We start from the raw sequence: 18,920 nt of genomic DNA, 5'->3' as shown, positions 1-18,920 counted from the left end.
TCTGTGTTTCGAATCTGGGATGCGTCATCATGAATTCAACATCATCAGAATCTAGCTTTTTCATAATTTGATGATCAAGATTTGAAATCTAACGTACACGAACTACGATTTTTTTCATTTTATACATGTATGTCAGGGAACATTAACTGTTCTTTGGTTTTCGCTTCATGACATGCCCTCATCTTGCAAGAGAATCTCGTAAATATCTGTTCGCAGATTCAACTCTTTGTCCCGCATTACTTCCTGCAAATCCGATAGTTCTTTCGGAGTCAGAACGGAACTAAGCTTGTGGAAGCCATCGAGCCACAACTTCTTAGACCTAGACAGACATATGAAGCAATGATATCCATTAGTAAGTTGCAACAAATAAACTTGGAATCACTTTATTCGAACTTAGATCACAGCAAAAACATTACAGAGATGTTATAATTGTCACATTAGAATCATGATATAATTTGAGTCCATTAAGAACTTACCATGGACAAGCATGAATAGCTCGGAAGAAAACCCGCCTTGCTGCATAATGGTTTCTAGCTACATCAATCTCATATGCAATGTAGCACCTCCAAAGTACTACTGAAGAACGCAACTTCTCATTGGTCAATGCCCTCTCAAACAGCCCATGTATTCTGTGCTCGGAATTGGCCTTCGTCATCTCGAAAGCCAATGCGAAAAGCCAGACAATCACTGAAGGTCTCCTGAATGTATCACCAGCACGATTGAGTTACTATCTCTATCAAAAAGTCGCATGTATTGTGAACTTACAAAAGATGTATTCCATGCTAAACCAATACAAAGAAAAGAGGAAGAATAAGCCAAATGATGCTAAGCTACAAGTTCCAGCTACAAGCAACCCGTTTAGCAAGATTAGGTATTTAAGGGAAAGGAAAAAGAAATACCATACTTGCAAGAGAAGCTGTCGAAGAACCACCGCAGCTTATTCGGGGTGGTGTAGACATGGCTTATGTCAACTAAAGTGCTAAAGAGGTCGGGATTGAAAGGGTAGATCTGCAAGCCCTGTATGATCATATCCCACATCTTTGGCAGGGTCAACTGCTTCTGATGCCTCCGAAACATCCTCGAGTAAAAGTTGTATAAAAACTCGAGTTGATAACTGTTGCTTCTCCTCTCTGTAGATTGGGGTAAGAAAAAAGTAAATAAACAGAGGGTTAGAAACTTGAGTTTTACAAGTATTCAATCAGAAAGACTGTATGCAGTTGAATATGATACGGAATCTTTCGGATCAATGTGGAATTATTGATCCTGATATGGAACTATGCCTACTCAAAACATAAGAAACTGAAAAATCACAGCACAAGCAAACTCTCTGTTCTAAAGCTTCATGATGAAGACGCCTCTGTCCATTGCTCCATTTAAGGTTCCACCAACTTATACCTATTAAAAAAGTTATGCTCTTCTCATATTAAAGAACATAAAGGTTCTCTAATTGTTAATACTGTATCTGCTACTAGCCTACTACTTGGTACTGAAACTGGCCCGTACAAAAGGATAAATGCGCATAGATAATGCTGGAAATTACCTGGAAGCACCATTGAGAAGGACTGATCGAGAACTTCGATACCTGCAGCCCACCCAACAGTCAACTCCTCAAACAGAGCTGCTGAGCAGACAATAGCAACAGATTGGTCATCAATGGCCCCTATTGTCCATGCAGAACGTACTGTTTTGATTCTCTCTTTAAAGCCTCGACGGGCTCTCAGCAATTGCAAGTTTGAAGGTAGACTTTTGAATGGGCTGTATGCTACATCACTCCCAAAGCAAGTTAAAATGTGGATAGCCCGGGACAAGGATTCTGAACCTTCATCCAGACCACTTGAGAGCTCCATCTCCGCATACCATAGGTGTAAAAGGGGTGCAGTTGATTTTAGATTCTGAAGGATAGGTGAAATCCCGGGTTAGCCATTGTTCAGAAACTATGAAATTATAAGGGGACAACTGTATAGATATATTGATAAAGATCATACCGGGGGAAGCACTTCAACAGATGATAAAGCCATGTCAAATACTTTTCTTGCATGATCAATGTTCCCGAAAGCAGCTTCCCTCCGTGCATAAACTCCACAAAGTAAGACATCCTGCAACGACAATAGGGAAGCAGATAAGATGAATATTCTAGAGGAACTTGGAACAAAATGCTTTATGAAAAAAGAAGGGCTGTGCTAGCAGCTGCCATGCGAAGGTAGAACTGTATAACAGCTCGAGAAAGGAGCAATACCTGACGATCTTTCTTCAAGAGGCTTTTGGCAAGAACTCGGCACGGAGTTGCAGAATTGCTAGAAGAGTTCGTTTCAGTAACAGACAACTCTTCAGCAATGAGGACAGCTTCTTCGAGGTTGTAATTTCGAGGGAAGACATTTAGACAGAGTAGGGCAGCATTTCGAAGGAATGTCATCATATTAGTCCTCTGATGAAGCTTGTTTTCGCCGCTTAGGAGGAACTCCAAGCTATTATGGCCATTAGAACAAATTTCTGCCTTTGCTAAAATATCGTGAACACTCCTCAAATGCTGAGATATATTTTCAGGGAATGCCTCAAGGCTGAGGATTTTCTCCATCCAACTTGAGCTGTTTGTGCAAACACTGGAACAGAAAACCCATAAAAACCAAAAATAATGAGAAGTCCCACAACACGAAAACTAGGCAAAGAAAGCAATCATCCTCCTCTAAATACCTCTGAGATATTCTTCCACCATAAAAATCAACAAATTGCGAGACTAGAGACAGACGTGCTTCCTCAGAGCTCAGTGAGAACAAAAACTCACTAACATCTTCATATAGTATAACACTCTGAAGCTGTTCATCGTCTTCCTTGTCAGGTTTCCCATCGTTGGGAGAGGTCCCAGCTGTAAGAGAGTCAAATTAATTTTCAAAATGAGATATAATAGCAACAAGTTCAAACAGATATAGAAAGATGATGAATGTGCCACCGTAAACTCAAAAATTACAGAAGCTTCTAGCAATGGGAAGGAATAAGGAGATAAATGAACACAAACAAATACATAGACAAAGAAAAGAGAGACCGGGTTCAGAATGAATAGGCATCCATTGATCACAATCTCTGGAAGACTCTTCCTTTGACCATCTAACCCATGTTGAGGGGTCTTTGACCTCGACATTCGCCCCAGCATCAGCATCAATGCCTAGCATTTTCAGTAAAGTTTCAGTGTCATCTTCCTGTTTGAGATCTTCAGGCTCAACCTCAAGCTCCTCTGGGAGTTCCTCAAAAGCTGCATTGGGGATCTCCACTGCATCTTCAGTTGTTTTTGCATTCCTGGATGGAGGCTCTAACCAGCCAGTCCAACCACCTTTTTCATCATCTAGTGAAGACTCTTCTTTCATAACCCTTTGCCTATCTTCCTCTTCTTTCTCCAACCATGTGGCCCAACCAAGTGCCCCTTCTTCTCCAACTCTTGCACCACCACTGTTCCAGAAATGTTCTAAAAGCCTTCGCTTGTTCAGCTCAGTCAAGTGCAAGGAGGGACAAAACAAACTAAATTCAATTTCAGCCTGGAACAATGCAGTGGCCAATTCCTGGTAACCCGCTTGCCATTCAAACCTACAAAGACTGAGAAATATATCAACAAGCCCAACCTCCAATTGAGTGGTAGCTTTATCAGGAGATCCACCAATGTGATTAACCTGCATCAAGGTCAACCATTGCCAATTATGTCCCCTTACCATCAAAGAAAACTTTTCATCAAAGTGGAAAAATGCAAGACCGGTCATTCATACGCAGAAAACTAGAACCTTATGTTTAGGTGCCTGCTCTCTTGCACATGGATAAAAAAGGTACTGGTGTTTGATGATGCACAATATAAGTTCATAAAGTCTACCTAGAGAGATTACATTGACACAAGCACCAACTTCTCTGAGTATATCAGGTTTAACAGGCTTTAGAAAGCCAAATTTCAAGCAGCAGGCGTGCACCGCTCCTACTTTTTCTGGAAAATGCTACTCGTGACACCTCTTGCTGTGATTCCTTTCACCATATCCAACTAGAGGTTTAACCCTTCAGAACTACAAGAAGCCAATCATTGGACCGTGTAGACAACATAAATATTTATAAATCATTCTTTCAACAATCAGATTCAAATGCCATGGGATTGTGAGACAACTATAATAGCAACAGGCAAGAAGTTACATCAGAAGCAATGGGTAATTTGTTTCCTAATTACTGTTACTAACATCGACTCTACAATGGTGCATAAAGTCATCTAGAGAGTGCAATATCCGAGGCATAAACCTTTTCTAGACAAACCTGGTGCCTTATCAAGCTTCTAACAAGATCTTTGACGTTGCATATCAAATGTAAAGGGAGAGGTTCAACAATAAATACAGTAACCCAATTTCCAATTAGGCAAAGAAAGTCAGCACCTGCCTGGATTGCCTGCTGCATGCTGAAGATAGGGCTTGGATTGCATGAGCATACATCTTCCTCAACTCAGAAACTTTGAACCTGGAAAATTCACCTTGTAGAACATGCAAAAACTCCCGCCACAATCTGCAACTTCCTGAATGCTGTACGAGTATCTTTTCCCATCTTCCAATGAGCGCATCACTGCTATCTCTACTCTGATAAGCCTTCAGAAGGGCAAGTAATAGATCCTCATTATCTGGATTGAGTTCAGTTGCCTTCTCTAAGATACTGATCTTCTTTTCAAGAGTTTGCAGACGGGCACCTTTCTGGGGTTGCATACTCGAAACCTTATCTTGAAATTCAGCAAATTCCAACCATATTCTCTCATCATGAGGATGCTCTCGAGTCATTTTGTTGAACTCCCGTGTCTTCCGCAGCACCTTGTCTTCCCATGACTCCTCTATCGTGGTTCTTAAGGTCGAACTACCATCAGCGCTCTCATGTGAGGTCTCAGCTTCTGATAAAGGAATAAAATCATCCAGAACTACATCATCGGACTTCTTGGGTGCAAGAATCCGAAAGCGCCTATAACTTTTATGACGTTCCAAAGCCGAATATCTGGGAGACCAATAGCGACCATCGGATTTTAGTTTACTGTCCAGTGCATCGATGTCCTCATCCCTGTCAAATACAGATCCCTTTCTCTGATAAGACCTTCCAAACCCGAGGCCAAAACCTTTATCTGAACTGAAAGGCTTATAGCGGGCAACATCCATTCTGCACAATAATAAACCGTCAATGAGTCCAAATTTGACAATACACCATCAAATCATTTGTACAAAACCTTAGAAAACTTTAGACTGTCACTCGATATTGCATCACAAAACGGAAAGATTAAGGCAATCTATTCAATTCCAAATTTCCCCAACTTAGATAACGAAATTATTGAATCAAAGACCAAGAACCTGTCATTTACAATTCATTATTAATGTAGCATGTCCTGTCACTTAAGCATCTTGTTGAAGTTGCTCAGACCTAATCACTTCTTCTATTGCTTGGCAATATCATTCTCATACTTAGCGGCAAACAAACATTGATTGATTCAAAAGCAATCTGCAAGTACCTGTAAAGACTTCCAAATGCCAAGTTATCCCGATCCCCGTGGGAATCGAAGTAATATTCCTTCGCCGGCTTAAAGTCCGGGCCGGCCCACGCACGAACACCAGATTTCCTTGCCCCGAATTCGGCCCCCACGTCTGCTCGCTCCCTCGATCTCTCCCTCTTCCGCTTCTTCTTCTTGCTCCTCCTTTTCCTCTCCCTCCTCGTGTCGCCATCCGACCCGGAGGATTCCAGCAGCTCGTATGAAGCCTTGGCGGTTGCCTTGTCCTCTCCCTCCCTGTCCTCTTCCCATTCAGGCTCCAGCTCCGCGTCGCGGCTGTGGAGGGAGGCGACTTCGACGTTTACGGTGGAGAGGTCGACGGTGAAGCTGGAGTTGCTGAGCCACTGGGGGGCGCTCGGCGTGGCGGGGATTGACAAAGACGAGCTTGCTAGAGGAAAGAGAGATGCTGCGACTTCGACCTGTTGCTGCTCTCGAGGTTCCACTGCCAGAGCTTCCGTTTCCATGACGTCTTCTCCGGCAGGTGCAGCTTCTGCTTCGTCCGCCATGGGAGCTCACTGCTCTGCAATCGAGAGGGAACCGGTGGCTTCCGATTCCGATGAACGACGACTACCTGGTCCCACCGGCGGTTATGGGCCGGTCCGAGCTCGTCCCTAGGCCCAATGCTCGACCCATTCCTTTTTTGGGCCCATTGTCACGGCGGAAAGCCCAATCTCCAGTCTACAGGAAAGCGGGATTTTTAAATTAAGAAGCTTTTGACGGAGATGGCAAAGATTACAGCTGAACGTCGGATCGCGCTCGGATCACACGGCGCAGATCGCAAGGAGAAATGATAATGGTCACATGCTCGGTGCAGTCCACACAGCCGAACAGTACCCTACCAAATCTCATATTTAAATTATCCGAATATCCGAATATTAAATAAATGAATAAATAAAAAAATTTAAACGATTATTTTGAATTTGGCATGTTAATAATTTCATAATATCTGAAGATCAAAATTACCTTCAATAAATATATATATATCCTAAAGATCCACTAAAAAATTAATTTCTAATTTAGGTTTGAGTGTGATCGGCCCTAAAAGACTAATATTTCTTCTCGATTGTAATGGAAATTTGTGAGTTTAATTCAAAAAAATAAAAAGTATAATAAAAAGGCTTGAGTAAATTGTAAACCTAGAATAATTCTTGGGATCCGTGACTAAATTTTTAGGCACCCCAAATATAAAATCCCAAAACAAGTGTACAAAAAAATTTAGAATTTGTACAATTATGCAAGTTCTATAAAAAGTTTTTATACATACAAAATCACAAACTTTTGTATAAGTACTGTTGGGGTTTCCATTTGGGGTGACTGAATTTTCAATCACAGATCCAATGATTTCCTTTAATTCCATAATGAGAATCACTCGGAACATACTAAGCAACGACACGTACCAATACCATTGTACTATACTTCCTAGCTCAAGAAATAAAACGCTTCAAATCGTGAGTTATGATTTTTTTTTTGTTTTTAATAATTATTATAATTATAATAGCTCCGTTGCGGCTCCTGCAGGCCAAAGATAACCCCGGGAAAAAGAAAATATTCTTTTTTTTTTTTTAATGCCATTGCATCGTTGTTTTGTTGCCCTGTTCATAGCAATTTGTAAAAAACATTACTTTGCTGTGTGTACAGTAGTTTTGGTCTCAAGCTCTCTGTGTGATTCTCTCTTCTTCTTCTTCTTCTTCCATGGCGACGACGGGAGCAAGAGAGCCTCTTCCCTGCTGTTCCATCTTCACGAAGTCTAGCTCCCCCTTCCCCCTCTGATTCGATCCGTAAGTCGTACTCTGCTTCTGGCACGGTTCAATTCTTTGGATTCGATCGAGCTCTTCGGAGCTCAGTGACGCTGTGAATGCTTGCCTTGGTGGATACAGAGTGTGGTAGGGTGGGGAACATTCGTTGTGGATTTGGGGTCTGTTGATTTTTTAGGGTTTTTGGGGTAGCTGTGGATCTCTTGGGGAGCTTGGAGTTTCAGCTCCGGGGGGTTTCGATTGGTGTCCACCCGGATTCCTGGAAAATGTGGGCGGGAAACATGAAGTAGCATGATTGGAGTCCTCGCTAGAGCTGTTCGGAGATTGAACATAAGGGAATTTTTTCTCTATGGGGAATATTCTGTTCTTTATTATAGAGTTGTTGCAGATTATGAGTTGCTCGAAGTTTGGGATTCGAACTTGAGCATTGGGGCAAGTTTGAATTTAGCTAACGGTTGAATGATGCCTGTTCTTCAGGACTTGTAGAGGCTCAGCATCTAGTCGGGGTCGACACATACTTCTATCTTAACAGGTGTGTACTTGCTCAACTGAGCTAGCCGATATCTTGTTAAATTTTCTGTTTCAGTTTCTTCTTGCTTTAACTTGTTTAAAATATCAAGGATTAGGGGAAACATAGTGTGCACGTGTTTTGTAGCGAGTATTTGTTAATGGCCCTGTACGTTGGTTCAGGTGGTGCTTGTGGGTCTGGTGCTTGACAATGGCTGAGTCCAGCTCAGTTGATGTGATTCTTGATTTTCTGCGGAAGAATAAATTTACAAAAGCAGAGGCAGCTTTTCGTAGCGAGCTTGGTAATCGCCCTGATTTGAATGGTTTCCTTGAGAGACTTGCCCTAGAAGAGGACTCGGTTAAATCATTGCCTGAGCAGAATGGTGATAAGCCAACTGTTGTAAATTTAGTGTCTAGCAATCAAAATAGTGGTGAAGTCTCCACAGAACTCATTGTTAAAGAAATCGAGTGCGGAACTGGTAGAAATGGCTCGGAAAGCAAATGGAAGAATGCTGCATCATCTGCAGAGCATGGAAAACCAAATGAAGTGAGTGGGGCAGCTGATAAAGGCTTTAGTTTTCCTAAAGGTTCGGATGATGCAGTTCTTGATCTGTATACATGGAAGTTTAGTCCAAGCAATGGACCTGGTGTAACTGCCGTTTATAGCAAGAGTAACGACTTCTCGAAGCTTAATCCTGAGCCTCCACAGTGCTGTACAAATGATGCTCCAGATGCTGGTAAAGCTGATGCAGTCTCTGGGGAAGAGATTATTTATTCCGGCGGAAAGAGAAGTTCGTGGATAGGGAGCACCAGTAAAGCCCAAGTGGAGCCGAAGTATGACAAAGTTGTCACAACTGAATGCAAGGAAGTTGACCAACAGCACAAAATTAGTAATGCATACTCGAAAGGAAACTTCGTGGATAATCCATGGTCCAGAAGTGAGGTACCCACAACGTCGTCAGCTGAGTTGTGGAAAGATTGTTCTGTCAAGACTGTCTTTCCTTTCTCCAAGGGGGATACGTCCAACAGCTCTGATCGCATTACTGGATCTGACAAGAGAGAAGGAAAGAAGAAAGCAGAGACAAGTGACATCAGGGCAGCGATCAAAGAGCAGGTAGATGAGGTGGGCAGAGCAATGTATTTTGGGAAAACAACAGGGAATACTGACCAAAAGTACACGAGCAGCTTGGGTTTTCCCCCATTATTTGACACTCCAAGGGAAGAGTTGCCAAGGTTGCCCCCTGTCAAGCTTAAGTCAGAGGATAAGTCCTTGACATCTAACTGGGAAGAGAAATATGACCAGGATAGACTGAAGATCCCAGGTGCTGATAGTACTTTCCTAATAGGGTCCTACCTAGATGTTCCTGTTGGACAAGAATTAAGCTCTTCAGGTTAGCCTAAATTTTCGTCCATACTGATCATCAATCTAAATGCTTCTGCCCTCTGTCATTTTTGTTCAATAGCTGCATTCGTCTAGATGATGTCTTCTCTCTGCGTTTCTTCAGACCTGCCGTATGTCTTTTATAAGTGGCCTTTTTCCGTGTACAAAGTCTATCATGTTCCTGATCCGTAATTGAAGTAGTTGTCATCCTGCATTTTATCTTGTTACTTGACTGCATTTCGCTTAATGAGTTTACACGGCTTAGATGGATTCATTTCATATTTTGTCTTGCATTTGAATTGCTGGGAAATAAGACCAATGCAATGTGCCCATTTTGTGTGTGATTGTGGACGTCTATTGGCCTGCATTTCCGAAGATGGACCATCAGATCAAATTTATGCAGATTTTAAACTATGCAGATTCATTTTCTGAAATTCCACTTCCAGAAGTTTACATTGTTTTCGCCTTGCTGACTTGATGTTATCTTTGGTAGTTAGTATTTTGAAAGGTAGTGCTTCTTTTTAGATTCTTACCATTGTCATGTTCTGTATGTCGCTAATGAATTTTCTTAGTGGTAACCCCTTGTGCATGTGAGCAACCGAATGTACTTTGCAATTCTTGCTGCTTGCATATGTTTATGATAGTTCATGTTAAATTAGGGATGATTGCATAAGCCAATGTACTTGCATTTGGTCATATCTCTTTTCAAGCTTTATGTAAATCTCTTTTTGTGATTGCCTTGCCTTGTATTTGTGTTTCCACTTGGGTCTGCGGCTGTGAATTTTTCATCTTTAAGGATAATTCAGGTGGGAAACGGCTTGCTGGAGGCAGTTGGCTCTCAGTCAGTCATGGAATTGCAGAGGATACTTCTGATCTGGTGTCCGGTTTTGCAACAGCAGGTGATGGGTTAAGCGAGTCCATTGACTATCCAAATGAGTACTGGGATTCTGATGAATACGATGATGACGACGACGTTGGCTACATGAGACAACCTATTGAGGATGAGGCATGGTTCCTCGCTCACGAAATCGATTACCCAAGTGACAATGAAAAGGGAACAGCCCATGGGAGTGTTCCTGACATGCAGGAAAGAGGTCCCACAAAGGATGAAGATGATCAATCTTTTACCGAGGAGGATTCTTATTTCTCAGGGGAGCAGTATTTTCAGTCGAAAATTGTTGAACCTGTCACAGCATCGGATGACCCACTTGGGCTGGCAGTGAGTGAGGTGTATAAGAGGGTTGATGATAATGATTTGATTGCACGGTATGATGGGCAGTTGATGGACGAGGAAGAACTGAATTTTATGCGCTCTGAACCTGTATGGCAGGGCTTTGTTACACAGTCTAACGAACTTATCATGTTAGAAGATGGGAAGTTGCTGAGTGACTCTGCTCGGCCACAGATCGATGATACACGTACAGATGAAGATCAACACAGTTCTGTCAGATCAATTGGTGTGGGCATTAATAGTGATGCTGCTGATATTGGCAGTGAAGTTCGGGAGAGTTTAGTCGGAGGCAGCAGTGAAGGTGATGTAGAGTACTTCCACGAACACGATACTGGAATTTCTGGGTCCCGAAATTCGAAAAGTGAAGCACATGACACATATCCTGGTGGGTCGAAGGGGGACAAGAGGAGAACTGAGAAGCAGGATTCTAGTAAACAAAAAGTGGGGAATGATAAGAGTGTTGGAACACAAGTGAAGGGTCAAACGGATGGGGGTTTTTCATTTGTTCCACCTCTGAGAGATGATCATTTGGTTCAGGTGGGCTCCAGCAAACCCCTTTGGTCGAACAACTCTAATGCTCTACTTGCTTATGAGAATGAAGAGACACTGAATGCTTCGGTCAGCAAGAATGATGACATGCTTACTACATGGAAGAGAAAAGGCAGCGATTCTTCAACTGCTAAAAGTTCACCAGATGAAAATAATGCAAATGCCACAAGATCGGCCAATTCTTCTCCCTCCTCGCTCTCGAATTATGGATATGCTGAGAGAATCTCAATGAAGAAAGAAGCAGATGAAAATGTTGGCAGTGCTAGGGAGGAGGATCCTGGAGCAATTCTCGAGGATGAAGAAGCAGCTGCAGTGCAGGAGCAGGTTAAACAAATCAAGACTCAGGAAGAGGAATTCGAGACCTTCAATCTTAAAATTGTCCACAGGAAGAACAGGTATATATTCTGCACTGTAAACTTGAATTGAAAGTTTTCATTGATTTCTGCTTATATTTATGTAAATACAACTGGGCAGTGGTTGCTAGAACTTAATGTATCTATTGCTAAGAGAGTTAGAGGTTGGAAATTAAGATAACTTGTCGAGCTGAAAAATGTAGAGGGTGAAAGGAAGAAAAAGGTTGTAGTATCTGCAGCTTTTCAGATAGTCCTTTTTGCCCATTAGTTTTCTTAACTACACTGCTCTACCATTATTGCAGAACGGGCTTCGAGGAGGACAAGAATTTTCATGTCGTTCTGAACTCTGTAATTGCTGGGAGATATCACGTTACAGAGTACCTTGGTTCTGCAGCTTTCAGCAAAGCTATACAAGCACATGATCTGCACACAGGCATGGATGTCTGCATGAAAATCATCAAGAACAACAAGGATTTCTTTGATCAGAGCCTTGACGAGATTAAGCTACTAAAGTATGTCAACAAGCACGACCCTGCTGACAAGAACCATATCCTCCGATTATACGATTACTTTTATTACCGGGTAAGTCACAATTACATTGACAAACATTAGCTTTCTGCTTGCAGATTGAACTTTAGTATTTGTTTTGGTTTACTTTGTAACTGTTTCTCGGATCTTATATTTGCTGGCTTTACTTGCAGGAGCATTTGCTAATAGTATGCGAGCTGCTAAAGGCAAATTTATACGAGTTCCATAAATTCAATCGAGAGTCTGGCGGGGAGGTTTACTTCACGATGCCACGGTTGCAGGTTTGTATGATGCCATTGTATTTCACCATCTATGCATGGCTAATGTGAGCAAATGCCTTACGTTCTCTTAGAATAACTTGTGCAGTCAGTGACCATTCAGTGCTTGGAGGCACTTCAATTTTTGCATGGCCTTGGCCTCATTCATTGTGATCTGAAGCCTGAGAATATATTGGTGAAGAGCTACAGTAGATGTGAGGTGAAGGTCATCGATCTTGGGAGCAGTTGCTTCGAGACAGATCATCTGTGCTCCTATGTCCAGTCGAGGTCATATCGTGCTCCGGAAGTTATCCTGGGACTCCCGTATGATAAGAAGATAGACATTTGGTCATTGGGATGCATATTAGCTGAACTGTGCACTGGCAATGTGAGTTCTGGTCATGAAACATCTATTTGCTCCTGGCCTTTTTGTATTATGCGGAATGATTTTGATTTGGTCTGTAAATCCCAGGTCCTTTTTCAAAACGATTCGCCTGCAACGCTGCTTGCTCGTGTGATTGGTATCATCGGCCCCATCGAACAAGAAATGATGGCTAAGGGACGAGACACGTACAAATATTTCACGAAGAATCACATGCTCTATGAGCGGAATCAGGTCAAAAATACATTTTAATCTGCTTAGTGCTATTTTAATGTTTGCATTAGCCTGGGTTTGGCTCCTCTAAGGCGTCTCTCTTCAACCAACAAAAAGAGCTATTACTCAATGAGTTTTCTTCATCAGTTTCAGTGTTGCATCGATTTTTCGTGCTTATCTTGTCGGTGAGGAAATCGCAATGAATTATGAAAAGCATGATAAACAACCCATACTAAGCCTTTGAGAGTTGACGTTCTCTGTGCTGGCTCATCTGTCTTTATATTTGGTATGTGTTATAATAGTTCTTTTGTTAGAATAGATGTTATTGAGTCTAAACTAGTTTTTAGCAGACGTCAATTGTGATTATTTGGCTTATCGGAAATGGTAGGTGTAGCTTTTCTCTTGCATCATGTGTTCATTTTCACTTGAAATTTTTCCTAGAAACTTTCCTCATGAAAAGATGAACATTGCTAGTATTAATCTCACCATTAATGTCGATTCCAAATCCATTTGGTTTAGGCTCGACCAATTATTGAGAAGGAAGGTGAAGGTAGGGTTTTCACCCGAGTTGCTGGGAATTCTTTCTAATTCTATTGTGCACCCCTTGTATCTTCAGGACACCAATAGACTTGAGTACCTGATCCCGAAGAAAACTTCCCTGAGGCACAGATTGCCGATGGGTGACCAAGGCTTCATAGACTTCGTTGCTCAACTGCTCGAAGTGAACCCAAAGAAGCGGCCTTCCGCCTCCGAGGCTCTGAAGCACCCATGGCTCTCGTACCCTTACGAACCCATTTCATCTTGAGCCCCTCTGAAGTGTGGCACAGTTGCCCTTTCCGTATATTTTGCTCGACAGGTGTCTTATCAGAAGGGGAAGGAGGCATGACCCCGAAACACATTCTTTGCCTGTTTGTTCGGCCATCTGAGAAGGGTCTCCAAGTAGGTCCACCCCTTCACACAACCGCCCGCCTTATATCTCCATGTCCGCAACTCTAGTGTCATAGGCGGTATTGGTTTCTCATCCTCCCTAACGATACGAAGCTTTGTTCGAGTTATTTCCTCCGGTGGAAAAAGAAGTGATTTCCGCACCCGGATTGTATCGTCATTAGTTTGCCATTCCCTTTCTTTATCTCTGTTGTATGGTGGGATGAGGACTCCTGGAAAGTGTTGTAAATGATGTGTGATAATTCTTTTTTTCACTTCATTAGGTTATTCAGTGATAGCTTTTGTCAATTTATACGTCCCTCCATTTTTGGCTGTTTCATTTATTCAAAAGGGCTCTTACAAATGCAACTTTGTTAAAAGGCTTTTAAAAGAAACGTTTCATTTAATTTCGTTTCCGGTGAATAACTCGACTCTGCTCGAGATGTTGAGCTTCTCGAGGGTTGCAGTTAACATTGATAGGTTCAAGTATCGAGCCTTGTCTCGACCGTGGTCGGGCAAAACTTGTGCAGTGCCGATAGCTAGTGCCCCGAACGGTTGGAAGCATGCAAAATTTCTTTAAACTGGAGAGAAAGTTTCAAATGTATTGATTTGATCAATCGGATGCTCGAAGGGAGTGGGAAGGTCTACAGAATCGTACGTCCAGTTGGGACTGCAATCAATTACAGACAATCCTCCTATTCTTCAGCGATGTGAAGCTACGGAGAGGAATTTTTTTTTTTTATAATAGAGAGTAAACGTACCACTGACACGTGTCGCACTGACAAGAGGACAACAAGACAGTGGGGGCCATCATCAGAGTCCTTCGCGATATTCCGGCGGCGGGATGACACCACAGCCTCCGTGCTCATCGGGAGCCGCGCAGGATGGATTTGCTGTCTGGTTCACCGCCGCCGCGTGATCGACTTCGACCTGACCGTTGACCAGGCTACTGACGGAGGCCGGGTGGAGATGAGGAAACGGCAGGAACAAGGCGTGGACGACGACCTTCGGGTTCTTCATCACCTCGGGGAACTTGACTCGCACGTAGTTGATCCTGAGCGTCGGAAGTCCGCCGGAAGACGTCACCACCAGATATTGGCCCCTGTCGAGCGTCGGCAGTACGGTTCCCACGGTGAGCTTCTCCAGATCAGTGATCGCCAGGTAGCGGTTCGGGACGATGTGGAACCGCATGTTGCTGACGTAACTGTGAGAGCCGCCGAAGATGGACGCGTCATCGATCGCGAAAATCGTGGCGTTATGTAGGCCTACGAGGTCTGGGAACTTAATCTTCAACCCGAGCGCCAGGATGCCAAATCCGCTGGTGCGGAGTCGAAGCATTGCGTCGCGTAGCATCAGACGCATCACCGGAGAAGGAGGAGCCGCCGCGGTGTGCTGCGCCGGGAACACCAGAGGAGTCATCTTCTCGACGCTGCAGGAGAACGGCGAGAGCGCCGAGACGAAACCGTGGAGTCCGTGGACGACCACGAGGCCGTTGTTGAACATGTCCGGCTTCGTGATCTCGACGCCGTTGATGAAGATCTTCGTGCTATTGGTGGCGCCGTTGGTACCTGACGTGACGGTGAGGCAGTGGCCGGAGCTCATCGTCTCGACCTTGGTGCCAAAGGCTAGCGTCTGGAGGTAGTTAAAGGCAAAGAGTCCAGGAACGACGTGCTCGCTGAGGAGGCGAGCGGCGGAGCAGGAGTTGCATGACCTGATGGAGGTGTCGGAGGGAGCGAAGACGGTGGAAGGGCCGTTCCACGTGGTGAAGGAAGGTGAGTCGGCGAGGGAAGGAACCGCCATGGCCAGTTCGTGGAACCCTAGGTGAGAGAGGATCGGCTCGAAGAGCGCTGTCGGGGAGAGCGAGTCGTGGAGCTGCTGCTGCTGAGAATGCAGCGGCGATGATGTGAAGGAATCCTCGAAGGATGTGGACCATGTGGCTGCAGTGGTGGGGAAGACGATCGAAGCGTAGAAGATGAAGGCTGCTGTGAATTGCAGAGCTCGAGACGCCATTGGAGAAGAAGGGAGAAACTGTGCTTGTTGAAAGAGAGGAATGATGAGATGCTTCTGAAGACTTTCACTGAGCTTCCGATATTTATATAGCGTTGTCCGTTGGAAGCTGTTACAGAGTCCGTTATGGGAATGAGCGCGCGTGGCTCACTCGCCTTCAAATATTTGGCGGGAAGAAGCGCGTACTGTGAACGCGACTTACTCGACGGTATTTCATAGAGTATTTTTAAAACTTACAAAAAAAAAATTCGTAGATGCACGTAAAAACTACTATTTCTCGACGATCTAGCCCCAGTAATTAAGCTCCAGTGATCTTAAAATCACAAAGAGAAAGTGAAGTCATCAATTGATTTTTTAATACCCAACCATCTGTAGGAAAAGATAGCAGACAAAAATGAGCTAGCTATGTACTCTAGAAGATGACTAGAGGCCCCGAGAGGAATGTTTCCGTATAACTACAATCGACTAGACCGAGCCGACTAGATGCTATATGAAAACCGATCCGAATCACGAAAAACTCCAACTTGTATATGTATGCGTATATATGTGACGAGTAGTAGATAGTCCCACTTAGGTAAAAATAATAACTTCATTTTATATGGAGAATCAAACCACTTAACCTCGAGTAAAGACCTAGTGCTTGTCTCGTCGCTATTTTTTCACCCCCAACGTATAACGTTCTTTTATTTTATTTCTAAATGATCTTAATGGATTAAAAGAATCCGAAAAAAAAAATACAACTCGAAAATAGATATTTTAATATAACCTCTTCACTATAGTGTTTTTCTTACACATTTTATGGTTTGATGAAAAATATCAAATTATATTATATATTATATAAGAAAAAAAACAAAGGAAATTCAGCCTCCCACCATCTATTCATTATTTTTCTGACTATACGGCAAGTTTGATGGACGCGCTACTCATGTCGCGTCGGAAGCTCCTCTAACCGTCTACTTGGCGCGAAAACGTTCAGCAACTTTAAAAAGCTCCAGACTGTGCACCGGTCATCGTCGTCTTCTACATCCACTTCTCCTCCCATGGCGATAGTCCCAGCTCCGCTGCTGACCTTCACGGCACTTTCCCTCCTCTACTCCGCCGCCCAAACCGCCGCCACCGGCGAATTTTTCTTGTCTACACCGCTGCCATACCAGCACCTCTCATCCGCTTGGCTCCTCGAGCCAATCCTAGCAAACCTCGGCTTCCATGAGCTCTCCATGGCCGTCAACGGACTCTCCGACTTCCCCGCCGTTGCCCACTGGGACGGCCCCACTACTCTCTTCGCTCCCTCGGATGCCGCCGTCGAGTCCTGCTTCTCCTGCTCCGTCCCTCGGATCCTCGCCGAACACATGGTTCCCGGCCTCTTCTCTTCCAGCGAACTCCGGGATCTCGCAGCTCACGGCACCAGGATCGAGACCATGAACCCCGGCCACTGCATCACCCTCAGCTCAGACAGCGCCGCCGTGATCAACAACCAGGGCCGAGTCTTCGTCGACGCCGCCGAGATCACACATCCCGATATGTTCAACAACGGCCTGATGATCGTGCACGGGCTCGGGGACCACCTCGTCTCTCTGCTTCACCCGCTGTCCTGCTCCTCCACCGCGAGATCTCGATCTCCACCGCCGTTCCTGGAGCCGCCCGTGACGGCCGCCGCATCTAATCCTCGGCTCGTTATGAGCCTGATGCTCCGGGATGCGATGGTCCGGCTGAACACGGGCGGGTTCGCCGTCCTGGCGCTGGCCCTGAGGGAGAGGTTCGAGGACCTCGTTGCGCTCCAGAACGCGACGCTCTTCGCCATGGAGGACCGCTCGGTGTTCTCCGACCCCCGGAACTACGCCGGCAACGTCTGGTTCCACATCGTCCCCAACCGGTTCCTCGCCATCGGAGACCTCGCCAGCCTCCCCGTGGGGTCCACGCTGGAGACGATGGAGAGGGGGAGGAATCTGGTGGTGACGAGCTCAGGCGAGCTCTCCTCCGCCCTGCAGATCAATGGCGTACGTGTCAAGATCCCGGAGGTGGTGAAGAACGCGAGGCTGGTGGTCCACAGCATCTTCCTGCCCTTTGTTCAGCTTCGATCTGGGCCGTCCATTGACAACGTGATCGACGGCGGCGGGGAGGTCGACGTCAACCGGACGGCTCCCGGGTCGCCGCCAACGCCTCGCCAGTCCATCGAAGATCAAGAGGGATGTGGGCTGGGCCCCACAGCAGTTGAGGATTCCCATGGGCTTTGATGTTGGGCTTCGGCCCATTTGAACACGTTTCTTAACCCCCCCCCCCCCCCCGGCTGTTTGTAAGAATTAGTAGTAATAGGCCGCAGGATGACTGCTATAGATAAAATTGTTAACTGTTGAATGTGATGTAATGTCGTGAACATAAGGCAATAGAGATCGATTCAATCTCGGTGTTATTCTTCGATGCCTTAGACGCAAATATTTTCCGAAAAATATGAGTTGTTCATATCAAACAGTCTGATCTATACAAACTGTTCACCTATGTGCACAAATCTCATTTTTCTTATCTTATCCTTCAATACGAAGAAACTATAAAGTATATCTTACTAAAATTTATATGTACCTAACTCTAGCCTTGAATGCTTATTGATTCATTAGATCCTGCCATTAAGAATAAGGTAGAGTGGTCCAAAATTATTTGGAATGGAAATTAATTTAGTTGCTTTGGTGGTTTCTTAATCGGTTGAGTAGTTTGATTGGGAGGGATCTTTTTGTTTCCTTCACATTTCCGTTGGAATTTCATCGCTTTTCTGATGGTTGGAGGCAGACCTAATAAGGACGTGCCTCCCTCCATTTGTTAGGATCACACTAGAAGACATATAATGTCGATGAGGACGCAATTTTGTAACATATATTCCACTATATGCTCCGTCGTAAATTCATAATCAATTTCAATGCCTCGGAATCTGAATGATCGCAGATTCTGAGCTCCCTAACTATCTATAATGAGTCGGGTTACGAGAAGTATTCAGCGTCATTGTATTCGATTGCGTGAAATATTCAGCGTCATCATATTTGCAAGAAAAATTGAGCCGAAATAGATTCTTAAGGTCTTCTAGAGTTAATAGGTTAGGAGAGGCTATATTAACTAACCCTTTTAAAGACAGAATTAATTTAATCCACCTAAAGAATTCATCATTATAAATCAACATCCGCGTGTGTTTTCCTAGCATTTTCTCGTAGTGGTCATGGAATTAAAAAAAAAAAAAAGAACGGTGGTTTCTCGGAGTATTGATCATTGATTCGCGCATTATGCGGTATTAGAGTATATAAGGACATAATTT

At 44.1% G+C, this 18,920-nt stretch overlaps 4 protein-coding genes across 6 annotated transcripts; 2 read left to right on the top strand and 2 right to left on the bottom strand.

Moving 5' to 3' along the window:
- Positions 1-41: 41 nt before the first annotated feature.
- On the bottom strand, positions 42-6,088 carry LOC116212793 (nuclear exosome regulator NRDE2). The gene is made up of 10 exons (XM_031547492.1): positions 5,501-6,088; positions 4,395-5,154; positions 3,041-3,659; positions 2,692-2,863; positions 2,237-2,600; positions 1,986-2,096; positions 1,541-1,892; positions 905-1,130; positions 477-698; positions 42-319 (listed from the first exon to the last, which is right to left on the bottom strand). The coding sequence occupies exons 1-10, from the start codon at positions 6,040-6,042 to the stop codon at positions 166-168; spliced, it is 3,522 nt and encodes a 1,173-aa protein (XP_031403352.1). The 5' UTR covers positions 6,043-6,088; the 3' UTR covers positions 42-165.
- A 1,028-nt stretch (positions 6,089-7,116) lies between these two features.
- On the top strand, positions 7,117-13,935 carry LOC116212792. 3 transcript variants are annotated; one of them, XM_031547490.1, is made up of 9 exons: positions 7,119-7,314; positions 7,768-7,822; positions 7,981-9,188; positions 10,075-11,353; positions 11,614-11,893; positions 12,013-12,120; positions 12,206-12,484; positions 12,569-12,712; positions 13,308-13,757. In XM_031547490.1, exons 3-9 carry the CDS (start codon positions 8,009-8,011, stop codon positions 13,494-13,496), a joined length of 3,459 nt encoding a protein of 1,152 aa, XP_031403350.1. In that variant the 5' UTR covers positions 7,119-7,314; positions 7,768-7,822; positions 7,981-8,008; the 3' UTR covers positions 13,497-13,757. The 3 variants fall into 3 exon arrangements, with proteins under 3 accessions (XP_031403351.1, XP_031403350.1, XP_031403348.1); XM_031547488.1 differs by having other exon boundaries at positions 7,120-7,314; positions 9,985-11,353; positions 13,308-13,935; XM_031547491.1 differs by lacking the exons at positions 12,569-12,712; positions 13,308-13,757 and having other exon boundaries at positions 7,117-7,314; positions 9,985-11,353; positions 12,192-12,348.
- Positions 13,936-14,126: 191 nt separating this feature from the next.
- On the bottom strand, positions 14,127-15,856 carry LOC116212795 (fasciclin-like arabinogalactan protein 21). Its single transcript, XM_031547494.1, has one exon. It carries the CDS (start codon positions 15,623-15,625, stop codon positions 14,429-14,431), a length of 1,197 nt encoding a protein of 398 aa, XP_031403354.1. The 5' UTR covers positions 15,626-15,856; the 3' UTR covers positions 14,127-14,428.
- Positions 15,857-16,662: 806 nt separating this feature from the next.
- Positions 16,663-17,856, top strand: LOC116213650 (fasciclin-like arabinogalactan protein 21). Its single transcript, XM_031548672.1, has one exon. It carries the CDS (start codon positions 16,663-16,665, stop codon positions 17,854-17,856), a length of 1,194 nt encoding a protein of 397 aa, XP_031404532.1.
- The last annotated feature ends 1,064 nt before the right edge of the window (positions 17,857-18,920 follow it).

This window comes from Punica granatum, chromosome 7 (assembly GCF_007655135.1).
Source record: "Punica granatum isolate Tunisia-2019 chromosome 7, ASM765513v2, whole genome shotgun sequence".
Lineage (NCBI taxonomy): Eukaryota > Viridiplantae > Streptophyta > Magnoliopsida > Myrtales > Lythraceae > Punica > Punica granatum.
This window is presented reverse-complemented; position numbering and strand designations above follow the sequence as displayed.

Coding starts and splice junctions, on each gene's coding strand:
- LOC116212795 (XM_031547494.1), bottom strand. CDS start 15,625: ATGGCGTCTCGAGCTCTGCAATTCACAGCAGCCTTCATCTTCTACGCT.
- LOC116213650 (XM_031548672.1), top strand. CDS start 16,663: ATGGCGATAGTCCCAGCTCCGCTGCTGACCTTCACGGCACTTTCCCTC.
- LOC116212793 (XM_031547492.1), bottom strand. CDS start 6,042: ATGGCGGACGAAGCAGAAGCTGCACCTGCCGGAGAAGACGTCATGGAA. Junction 2,864..3,040: donor GCCTATTCATTCTGAACCCG/GTCTCTCTTTTC, acceptor ACTCTCTTACAG/CTGGGACCTCTCCCAACGAT. Junction 1,131..1,540: donor CTTCTCAATGGTGCTTCCAG/GTAATTTCCAGC, acceptor CCCAATCTACAG/AGAGGAGAAGCAACAGTTAT.
- LOC116212792 (XM_031547488.1), top strand. CDS start 8,009: ATGGCTGAGTCCAGCTCAGTTGATGTGATTCTTGATTTTCTGCGGAAG. Junction 11,894..12,012: donor ACGATTACTTTTATTACCGG/GTAAGTCACAAT, acceptor CTTTACTTGCAG/GAGCATTTGCTAATAGTATG. Junction 12,121..12,205: donor TCACGATGCCACGGTTGCAG/GTTTGTATGATG, acceptor TAACTTGTGCAG/TCAGTGACCATTCAGTGCTT.